The 12,551-nt window shown below is 41.2% G+C and overlaps 1 protein-coding gene across 1 annotated transcript in view; it reads right to left on the bottom strand.

Annotated features, from left to right (window-relative positions):
- The window catches only part of LOC126271532 (CD63 antigen-like), a 47,242-nt gene extending 39,697 nt beyond the window's left edge, over window positions 1–7,545 (bottom strand). Inside the window, exon 1 of the mRNA XM_049974161.1 lies at window positions 7,307–7,545. Within this exon, the coding sequence (XP_049830118.1) occupies window positions 7,307–7,372 (66 nt within the window). The 5' untranslated portion in view covers window positions 7,373–7,545. The remainder of the gene's footprint in view (window positions 1–7,306) is intronic.
- Between the last annotated feature and the right edge of the window lie 5,006 nt (window positions 7,546–12,551).

The raw sequence follows: 12,551 nt of genomic DNA, 5'->3' as shown, positions 1-12,551 counted from the left end.
AGGTACTAAAACGTTTTAAATGAAATATTAATGATGAAACGGTGGTGAACGATGCGCACGAAAACTTCCCAGCGATTTGATTGAACGCAGTCGTAAGCCAGACGCTATCTCTAGCTAAATTGACCAATTGTCCCGTATTCCAGGAATCTCCCATTTTAACACATTTTTCCCCAGCTCCCTGACCGCCTGTTTCATCTTTCGCCAGTGATCACTAATTCTGCGAAGTACTATAGACCAAATTCCTACCCGACAGATGTCCAAGAATTTTCATATTCTAATCAATACTACTGTCACTTCTCTTTGTGCTTCTGTTTAGGAGGAGATTAGTGTTTAACGTCCCGTCAATAACGGGGTCATTAGAGATGGAGCACAAGCTCGCATTAGCGAAGGATGGAGAAGGAAAGCGACCGTGTCCTTTCGAAGGAACCATCCCAGCGTTTTATCTTTAGAGATTTAGGGAAATCACATAAAACCTAAATCAGGATGGCGCACGCGGGTTTGAACTGTCGTCGTCCCGAATGCGAGTCTAGGGTAACCACAGCTCCACTTCGCTGTCTGTTTCTATGGGAAGGAGACAGTGCAGCTCAAGGGAATGCAATGAGTGGAGAAAGATTGACAGCTTACGCGTATAGAAGAGATCATGAGAGAGGGACGTGTACTTAGTTTTTGGACAGTATAGGCATTCCACGGTTGCGTTCGTCTCGGACCGATCAGCAGCGGTGGTATAACGTTAGCAACAACACTCGCAAAATTTTGTGGATTTACCCCAAAATATACCATATGATTTAAGAGTAAAACTAAAAGTACGCCAGTTTTTATGTTTACACCCACTGTCACTCATTCCAAGGAAATACGATGTAGCTGTGCAATTTAAATTTATTGCGACTAATTTTCCCTTAAAATCATGGTCTTATGTTTGTAACATTTGTATTTTTTGTTCATGTTTAATGTAAACCTAAGTGACATCTATTCAGTTGTTTGTATCTCTTTACATTTCCTTCAATGCTTCATTGAATGACCTTTCTTCAGTGGATGAATATACCACATGTCTAGGAGGTTAAATGGACAATGTTACGTATTTTAACAATTTCAGTGATGGAGCAATGTACATCTTTAACTTACTCCCAATTACGAAAATGCTTAGCTGAAACGTTTTTGTAAGGACTTCGTTACAGCTATGTAAGACGTTACCTAATTATTTCACGTAACAGCTGCTTACTTTAATGTTACACTTTTTTGTAGTGACGCCAGTGATGACCGGCTCCTAGACCGAAATAGATCGTCTAACAAAATATACCGTTACAGCTGTGAATCGCATTGTAAAGTTCCTAACATTTAAAACCTTCTCTGCCATGCCACAAGATATTTATGAAATCAGACAAATCAATATCTGTAGGTTTGTTTTTCTTCGTGTAAGAAATACAATGTTTGGCATACGCCTGTCTGCAAAACGGCTTCACCTACATACACAAATCATTTCCAGATGTTGATCACCCTGCCACAAACACTATACGTTAATAGCAAATAAGCAAATATCGGCAAGTTGCGTGGAACACTGGATAAAATAAATTAAGCTTCTCCAATGTGGATACTGTAAATGACATGAAACATAGCTCTGGCTAGCTATTTATGAAATAGTTTCACAGACATCCGACTCTTCAGATGAGGCGGAAACTTGCATATCTATACGGCGATGTTGGGCACTGGAGGTTTCTTCACTGCGACAAGATGGGAAACACTAACGTATCGCCTCGAGTTACGTGGAAAGCGGTCAATTTTTTGCTTACTGCGGCAGAATGGTTTGTGTAATCAAAATAATAGCTCCTATTAACACCAAGTCGCCCACATCACTACAGCAAGTGAAGGAATTTTCAATAACTTGCCACGTAGCATACGATGTGAGAAATAGTTTCCTTTCTTACCACGATGAACAAAGAGTGCCCAGCGTCCTGCTATAAATATGTAAGCTTCTGCATGTCTCACCTGAATCAGTCTAAAGAAACTAGTCCAATGTTTCATAAGCGACTGAGCGCTGCTCTCTGCGTGTATATTTCATTACTATTGGCCAATGTGGAACTTTGAAACGCACGAGCATTTTCAACATTACGTGATTTAATCGTGTCCGTACTTATCCTTAGATAACTTAGTAATACGAAGTTTACGTTTTATAATAACCACTAAGCTGATACTACATTTTTAAAACATTACTTTTAGCAGTTTCCAACAGTTAATCAGCTACATTGCATTTACAGGATGTATTTATCAATTACTGAATATTTAAAGAGGTATGATGCCCCTCCAAGAGCCCCCACGTAAGTTATGAAAACTTGCATATTCCCTGTAGCGCTACACACGACGTTGGTACCGCCAGCGTATTCTGTGCCTCTCAGCATAGCCACGTGAGAGTCGAGAAAGCGAAACACCATTAGCACTGACAAATAGGCAGGTATTACTAACGACACGCGTTCTTAACACGCACTGGCAGCACAAATATATTATGGAACACTACCATACAACAACGAAACTACAATTTAGCACACGTAAACCATTTTGATCTATCCAAATACTATTCGGTTTTATTATAGTGACAACAGTGCATTTTGGAACTTCAGATGCATACCCAAGGCCCCTGGGAACTTTTCGTTCAAATACACGGTTCGGCTTCTAATAATGATTTGCTCTTAAGTACATCTTTTACCTCCTGAGTAAAACTCGTTGTTGCCACCTTTTAGGTCCCACTTTACTGTATAGGTTACAAGTCACATTCCTTTCTCTGAGGAGTTCCCTGTTACGTTCAGGACAACGATTTTGGAAAGGCGAGTTAAGTAATGTTCCAAAAGTAACACAGGAAAATGCTACAATCAACTTCTAAACTGAAAAATCTAAACTTTAACAAAATGTAATATTACTCTTGTTGCAAACTAATTCTCCATTTGTTTCATGGGCGGACAAAAATATCCAGACTTAACTGACCAACCTTTTTTTGCTGTCTTTAAGCATGGGTATCTTCGAGATATACACTGAAGCTACAGAAACAATGCATTTCGTGCTAAGAGTCCGATAAGTGCACATGTGACAATACGTCAAGAGTGATACCCCTGAAACCGGCCAGCAGGTGTTCGGCTCCAATATGGCGTCAAGGACCGGCTAGCTTCAATCAAGCTTCGTTGCCACAGCGATTTCAGTGTTCGACTGTTCACCGGCGCTCTTTCTACTCAATAGAACAGCGTGTTATATTTGCCTGCCTGGCCATAGAGTGCATGAACAATTTTGAGAAACTGTCGGTGCATTTCCCGGCGCAAAGAAAGTTTGTAGTACCTGCATGCTACCTACCGCATTTAGTTCTTCCTGAATTTCGTGTGATACTGCGCCATACAAGATATTAGCGAGTACATCCTATCAAGGAGCCAAAACTAAGTAAATACGAACAGATTCCTTGAACGCTATTTCCTTTCAGGGATCTTTTCCTGTGCTGTTCTACTCGTCTTTTTAATGCAGTGCTTCTGATGGGCAAACTATTTCCCTAAAATATACGCTGCAGAAACAAAATATTTAACAACATCGTTTCGTCTAGTGCGACAGATGAAAAATGTTTCACTGTCAGTTTTCGAACTAGGCATTATCCTAGAAAGTATCTACCAATCATGCATAGCTATTTTATCTTTACTTCTGTACGTTCATACTTAGACATACTGCCTTAAGAAAACATCGCTCCACGCTACACTTTAGCGACCTGAGGCTCAAAATCAATGACCCGTATCAGTTATTGCTACGCGATACCTTAAATGACAAAGCTGTGAAACGTTTGCAGTAAAATCTGGCCTCTTCCGCTTAACTGATTTATGCTGTTTCTAGTGAATAATTCTGTGGTTATAGAAGTATTTATTCATTTTTTATTAAAAATTGAACATTTTTCAGAGTACCTAATTGAAATTAGCTAATACGTAGCATTACGTCCATTTACCTGCCTAGGCATTTGTGCGCTATACTCAGCCACTGAACGAAATAGATCAAATATTCAATGAAGCATTTAAGACACTGTATAGATGTACCAGCTAGTGAATAGAATGATCAGTAAGTTCACACAAACTAAATGTATGTTACATTAGTAATTGAATTACGAACCATTTGCATTTTTTATTACTAATGCAATTCTTAACATTCATTAAAGCTGTACAAGACCTCTATAAACTATTTTGCACTATATTCAGTGTTTTATTCCCTGTGCAGTCCTGTAACTTTACCAGCTTTCCGAAGCTGGTCGAGTCCCAGACCACCTTTTGGTTTGTGGCAAGATTAGTAAGCTGTTCTTGCAGGTAGGAAATATAAGTGTTAGCACCTGCTGGCAGCTGATAGCACGCGCCACCTGCAGGCTGGTTTCGTAATCGCAACCCAGCGATGTTAGACGCGGAATGCTGGTGAAAGCGGCCCTAACCTGAACCAGATTTAATTCTTGCTCCAGCCCCTCCCTGCCTGCCCTGTGTGCTTTAGGTTAATGTAGTCGGTGTCTACATCATAACATGTAAGCCATAGCGCAGAACGAAAGCTTTTCATTGAAGAATGCTCTTCCCAACACTACAGCTGTTTCGCATACTTTGAACTCTGTTCATGCAAACGCAACAGAAAAATTACTTTAGTCGCCACAATTTTAAAATACAGCAAACTATAATATACTCGTCGGTACGATCTATGTACTGGCCTTCTTGCATTTTTCGTACTTTAAGTCCGCTATATGCACCAAAAAAACTCAATTTGATGCAGCTTGTGAATTTAGCCGTTTTTAATTTTTATATTGAAATGTGCGTTAAATGTGACGCTATCTTGACACAGCCACGCTACAGATCACTTACCTCATCCTTTATTTCACATTCGTTAGCTTTATCTCAACCAGGCACCTTCCGACCCAAGGCAGACCTTGACCTACTCTATAGATTAGCCAATCATAAAGACTTCGTGGTTCGTCCACTACCACGCCGTAGCCCACCCGTCCTTACCTTCGCTATGTATACACTGGTGTCGAGACGCTTGCAGGGATTTTGCCCATCAGCTGCTTCGGCCGGCGGTACGAACAGCACCCAGTGAGGCCTCCATGAAATGGAAAGCAGTGAGGGGACGAGCAGGCGCTATCTCTCCGTGGAAATGGCCTGCCTAGCATCAGACTGCTCATTACGCCACATTACGCACAGCCAGCAGGGTGTTGGTAGAGCGCTGGTTCTAGCCATGCAAGCTTGTCAGCACAATAAAACTTTCAACATTGTCAAATTTTGTACGTGCTCTACGGTATCGTGTAAGAACGACGCCTCAAACTATTAGCTTCAAGCAATCTAATTTTTTTGGATTATAGGTCCGCCAGTTATGCAAAACACCGTTTTTCTCAGTACCCAAACATGTTTCGGCACCACTCTGCCATCAGCGGGTTTTCGTTTTTATTTTTCTTTACATTTGGTGAGCATGAATTTTCTGGACATTTTCACAAACACTATTCTGGTGTTGTGAAAAGCGTTTTAATACGTTATTTGTGGCAAATACTTGTTACAGCTACGTATGCACCACATCTCAGCATGAATCGGAGAAGGGAAGTGCTTGACACACGAAAACATGACAAGCTGCCTGTCAAAAGTTGTCCAGGAAATACATGCTCACCAAATGTAAAGAAAAAACGAAAACCCACTCCTGATGGCACAGTGGTGCCGAAAGATGGTACTGAGAAAAACGGTGTTTTGCATAACTGGCGGACCAAATCGAAAAAATTTTAACTGCGAACACGGCCAATACAAGGAGGTGCAAATCAAAAAGACGGATAACTCTAAATTACGTTTACGTATAATACCCTTTGATAGTGGCGGAAGAATTAGTTGATATAAAATGGGCAGATAACACTTTCTGGCAAATAGCTCCTTTAGGAAATTCATTCACGTAAATGCGTAGGTTTTTACGCTCAGAGCGGTTAATAAAACTTTCGTCAGTGTTATAAGGTGTCGAAGTCACTCGCCTAATACAAAAAGACGATGTGTACTGCAACCGTGACCGAAATTTAGGTTTTATTCAGCGGCAATGTCCAGACACAGGTGACAGTTTGCTTGGTACCATCGCAATTTTTTTTAAAGACATCACTTAACATTCCAGGGTATTTTTCACGTGTGACAAACTAAGGCAAATGCCACATGTTCATAAGTAGAGATTATGGCAAGTGGTTTTAATTCTATCACCGACTCACTCTGAAGATGGCAGTATGGTTACTGAACACAATATCGGAAGAAATATTCCCCTTCTGGGTGTCCCCTGAAAGACGATTGAATAAAATGGCTAAAATTGACAATTTTGGCTCGTGAAGCATACTACAGCAGTAACATTCAGTCCACGAGAAAGTAATGGACATTCACGACAAGATTTTGTTGTATTAATATCTACCCGGTCACAATATGGACTAAAAAGTTAGGAAACTGTCCCGAACAGTTAATGCCCGATTACGAAGCGATACCAAGTTTCTCGATGCAAACTATAATGAAATTTGAAGTCACTTCACTTGTAGAACCTGCAGCCGGATCATGCGCTATACACACTGAAAGATTTTGACTGCGCTACGCTCTTAACGGAAGACTAAGAAACTGCTGGTCGCTACAAAGTCAAAAGAACGCACGAGCGTAAGCAACCGTATGTTTGTATCAGGTTGCTATAGCTAACATAATTCGAACACGCCATCTGAACCAACTTTAACTTTTCTGAAGCCTCATTCGTCACTACTATGCAAGAAAACGAATTACTATTAGAATACAGTCTAACATTAGTAATACTGAGGCTGCAGTCTGCTGCCACGGACACACAGCTACACTTTCACTTCAGGCGGGCCAACGTGTCACCGCTGCCCGATACAAGCTGCTCACGTGCTTGCAACAGGGAAAAGCGGTAGACAAGACTTCCGCGTGGTGTGTGGCTTATAAACTTCCTGATTAAGAGTGGCAAATCACCCATTAGCAAACACTTGAGAGCGTTTACCATCTAGATTTACACACTGCAACGGAAGCAACAATTTCTGAAGAAAGCGGCGACACGGAAAGGGGCGGGGCAGATTTGCGGCGACACGGGAAAGTCGATGGCCCAGGCGCCGAGCGCGCTTATAGTGACACCACACAAGAGAAACAGTACGCCGATCCGACGAACTTGGGGGTGCAGGTGGCCGTGACGATGCCGCGCAGTGAAATCCGAATGACACCTTACCCCGATGAACCTCGGCACGAGACATAGCTGTTTCTTCCTGTTCATGTCCGGGCGACGGCGCGAGCGATAGATAAATGCGAGCACTCACTACGAAGATGAGGTTGAAGATGAAGAGCAGGTACTTGACGCAGGCGGAGCTTCCGCGGAGACCCATAGCGCTGTATCTGAGTCGCTGTCTGCGCGTCCACTGCGGCGGCTGCACGCTGGGCAACTGGAGACTGGCGCCTTGCACAGCCGACGTGGCCGCGGGGTGGCGGCGGTGGAGGGGAGCACTTGCGCGCCGGCGCAGCGCACCACGCCACACCGCCCCTTGTTGACACGTCCATACGTACTGAGCTGTTGGTTGACGACTCTCGCGTTATCACAGAACGCGTTGGCACACCATTTGTTTCTCTTGACAATAGTCCCCGGGTAGATGCTCTGTTTCGACGCGGCCGACAGCACTGAAACCCCCCCTTAGAAAAATTAATGAATTACTGTGCTGATAAACATCTTACATTATTTGATTTTCAAACAGCTGAGCAGAACTGAACGTACCCAGACATTTCGCTCTTTACCTACTCTGATCAACACTAAACTGACACACAATATTTTTTAGCGCAACGCAATCTGACTTCCAATAATCCCTACAAAAGAATGGCCCTGACTAACATTAACCTATACCTTTCACAAATCACGTACCTCACAAAAATCTTCGTTCCTCGAACTACTGCAATACAGCGAGCGCCACTACTGCCAGCTAAATAAAAGATTCAAACTACTGATAGGCATAGTTAGCAAATGAAAGATTTTGATAGAGAACAAACAGTGTATTTATCTTGATAGTGTTCAAAAGACATTATATATATATATATATATATATATATATATATATATATATATATATAGCAGTTCATGACATCCATTCTTACGAATGTACTGTTTCTGATGGACACACGTCCATATCATCCGCTCTCAAAAATCCTCATCTCACTTCCCCACATCCACCACTGTTGGCGGTTCACCTCCAACTGCCAACGCTACGCGCTGTTAACTGCCAACAGCCCAACACTACAATAGCGAATGTTACAACAATGCCACCCAGCCACAGACTGCACACAGCACAGCCAGTGATTTTCATACAGAACGCTACATGGCGTTACGAATATAAAAACCTAAACAGCCTACTTACAGTACTTACGAAAAGCTGCCCTTTACTGTGCCGAAAATTAAGGAGAAACAGACGTCGGTAATTAAGAGTACATTTGCGTTTAATTGCATTTCATCGCTGCCCAGTAATGCTGTTGCGTTTGAAACACCTGTTAAACAGCAACAACTGGTTCCTTCGTAACTCCAGAACACTTAAATAAAGGGGGAGGGATGTCACATTGCTACTCAACTGTCGTCAAGTTTACTAACTCCACATTTTATTGAAAGCAAGTCATAATTTATAGATTACGCACGAGTTAATTACAGTTGTTAGAGCTACAGTGGTATGTTATATACCAAATTAAGTATAAATTTCCTGTTTTATATCCTACTGGAATCGCAATTTTTCGAGGGTTTAGCAATCTACGGTTAACTAATTTCTGCACAGAAACTATACAACAGACTTTGACGGTAGTCCTGAACGTTAGAAAGTCATATTCTGTTTTTAAAGGAGTTACGCAACAACAAAAAAGTACTAGTAGGACTCGCGCACCGAATGTTCCGTACAAACTTAATTATATATGCAAACAGTTCATCCATCCCGGGAATCGCGAATCTAGACCATTTTTGGTTAATATCGATACAAGCAAGATTATACGTCTTCCCATTCGTGAAAAAAGGTGACTTTACAGGACGACTGACAGATAGATAACAATTGACGAACAATATTTTTTCGTTTGTTGTAAATACGAATTAACAATTTATGGATATTTTTCCTTTAACTGAACTGTGAAACATTGCTTCTTGCCAAATTTTATGATTCTAGGTCATCGGGAAGTACCGTGTAGGTTTCGATGAGTGAAAACAATGGCTCTGAGCACTATGGGACGTAACTTCTGAGGTCATCAGTCCCCTAGAACTTAGAACTACTTACACCTAACTAACCTAAGGACATCACACACACCCATACCCGTGGAAGGATTCGAACCTCCGACCGTAGCGGTCGCGCGGTTCCAGACTGTAGCGCCTGTAACCGCTCGTCCATCCTGGCCGGCTCGATGAGTGAGTTTGCGTTTGTCAAAACATGTGACATAAACGGTCATATCTTTCAACTGCATAGACTTAGATTGTTACCCTCTTTTCACCACCAAGGGACAGTTGTGACATAAACTTCAACTTTATACTTCTACCCGTTCCTGAAAAAAAGAGGACTTAACATATGGGGGGACTAACAGACAACAAGTGACAATCTTTTCATGTGATACAATTACAAATTGACAACAATTTTAGGATTTTTTTCCTTTCCGTTCACAGTGAAACCCTGCGCCTTGCCAAATTTCATGACTTTTTTTAGACCAACGGGAAGTACACTATAGGTTTTGATGAGCGAGTTTCCGAGTGCCAAAATACGTGACATAAAACGCCGTATCTTTTGGCTTGATAGAACTGGAACCTTATATTTATTACACCGCTAAGGCTCTTTAGACTTTAGTCTGTGACATAAATTTCGACTTGATAGCCCGAGCCGTTCCTGAGAAAAAGGTGTCTTAGCAGATAGACGGAAAGACAGTGAGATAACAGGTGACATAAAATGTTTTTCGTGCGATATTATTACAGATTTACAATTATAGGAATTTTTCTTTTGGTTGTTGTGTGAAACCTCGGTTCTTGCCACATTTCATGATTCTAGGCCAAAGGAAAGTACCCTACAGGTTTCAACGTGATACGTCCACATATTGCTGAGAAAAAGGTTTTTTAACAGTCGTAGGAACAGACAGACAACGGAGTAATCCTACAAGGGTTCCGTTTTTACCGATTGAGGTGCGGAACCCTAAAACCGACAATATTAAAAAAAAAAAAGAAACGAGACAGCTGCGAGTAGAATTCATGCTCTGTGGGATGCAAACAAACTTATATATATATATATATATATATATATATATATATATATATATATATAGTTCCTCTATAGGTTTTGATGAGTGAGTTTGGGAGCATCAAAATACGTGAAATAAATGGGCGTATCTTTTGATTGCATTGTCTTACAAGCCTAATTTTTTTTACGCTACTAAGGGACTGCAGTAATCAGTGTTTGACAAAATTTTCCTGAGAAAAACCAGTGTTAATAAATTGTGGTTTATCTGGTAATAAATATGCAACCAGCCGCTTTTTTTTACGATTTATTCAACCATGAACATGTTTTCGGGACATTGCAGCCTCATCATCAGATGGAGGTGTCACAAAAACATTATGTTGTGGACCAAGTATACTTAGATGCAGTGTTGGTGCTGCTGGCGGAAATGACAGAAATTTATTAATCGGTGACGAAACATTTACGAATCAGAAAGGCAGTGCTCTGCCTTACGGTATCAACATCAGATTGCTTCTTATAACGTGCATTCTTAAGCTAAGTGCACAAATAAACACAGTATGTAGCTACACTCGCTTTTAACCTGGTTCACAGGATGTAAATATTTGGTGTTTTTACAAAGAATATGGATATGACAGATACTGCACTTTACAACATATTAGTCTTTGGCAAGAGATGCATTGTATTATGGTACAAATATTACTAGTTCAGATTTTACATTTAAGTAAATGTTGCTAGCTGCAGGCGTGTCTTTATATTGGCAAAAAGATTTTAATAACGGTTAAAAGTTATACAAAAGGCAAACAACTAGAGTGGAATATTTAATTCATAATTAAAAACATTTGTAAATTACGAAATACCGTTGTTGTTAGGCCTACTTGCCAAGAAGAACAAGATTTCTGCAGGAAGATAATTACTGTCATTTTTGTTGTTTTGGTGCCGGGATATCTTGGAAATTCTGGAAGAAAAGGTTTTGTGTTGACTCTATCTGTTCATTCAGGATTTTTTAGGGTGATTTTAGTTTGAGGATGAAAATTTCTAATTGTTCAAGGAGGTCCATCTGTACTCCTTTCTCAGCAATGTGTAGCACAGAAAGATTGTCATTGATATCACCAGTGCTAATAGTTTGGCAGACAGACGGACAACAAAATGATTCTATAAAGGTTTCATTTTTATTGATTCAAGTACGGAGCCCTACTGCAAACAGAATAAATTAGGCTGTCAGCGACGGTATTACTTTAAGGATTTCTATTACGGGGTGCATCATAATTAATGGCGAAAACTGACAGACTGAACCTAAACGCTAAAAAAACGCAAGCATGTTCCAGTAAACGTGTCTGCAAACGAACCGTTTGTGAGAAAAGGGTGCGCCACTGAGTTACGTATGAACTATTGTCCTAGTTGATACGAATGTACTAAAAATGTAAATTTTTCGATTAACTCACCACGCAACGGGGCTCAAATTTCGCCCATGGCCTACCTCACCATGCAATACAGCACTCCTTCAGCGCTTTAAATGTTGTAATGTATTGTACACTCGCCCCTGTTTAAGGAGCTGTTGCACGTGTCGTCCTGGCATTTGGATGCAATACTGTACTCACCTGTGCAGTTGATTTCGAATTTCCCGGGTTCGATTCCCGGCGGGGTCAGGGATTTTCTCTGCCTCGTGATGGCTGCGTGTTGTGTGATGTCCTTAGGTTAGTTAGGTTTAAGTAGTTCTAAGTTCTAGGGGACTGATGACCACAGCAGTTAAGTCCCATAGTGCTCAGAGCCATTTTTGATTTCGAATTCTTTGTCACATCTGTATCACCCAATAAAGTTTGACAAAAATCTGTAATTCGGTGCTCAATTCCTTCGACCGCATCTACTGAAGTGCTGTACGACGTTAAGCGTTAACAAAACCGTCAAACTGCAGGGACGGATGCCTGACTGTAAATGAAGTAAAAAAAAAGGGTACTATGAACAGGTCCTCGGAAATGGACAGTGTGTGTGCAACGACAACAGATTGTCCCGGCACACAGTACAGAGTCGCATCACATCCACGACATAACATACCTTCAGAGTGGTCACCATGGAATTGCAGGTGATATGGGTAGTAGCGGTTATCACGCAGAATATACACAATCGTACGTACTTTGGCTTACACCATGCTGGTGGAGCACTTGCCTTGAACTTGTACTACGGTTCGTCTCAATATACCGTAGAACCCGGTCCTCCAAATTTGGTGTACGCACAGTCCGTCGCTTCCTTGCATGTTCGTCTTTCTGAAAGGAGCCACGATCATACAAACGCCCAAAAAGGCCTTAAATATTGTGTGGTGTGACTGATGTCTGTG

Source organism: Schistocerca gregaria, chromosome 1 (genome assembly GCF_023897955.1).
Source record: "Schistocerca gregaria isolate iqSchGreg1 chromosome 1, iqSchGreg1.2, whole genome shotgun sequence".
NCBI lineage: Eukaryota > Metazoa > Arthropoda > Insecta > Orthoptera > Acrididae > Schistocerca > Schistocerca gregaria.
The sequence above is the reverse complement of the archived record's forward strand: the minus strand, read 5'-3'. Positions and strand labels throughout refer to the sequence as shown.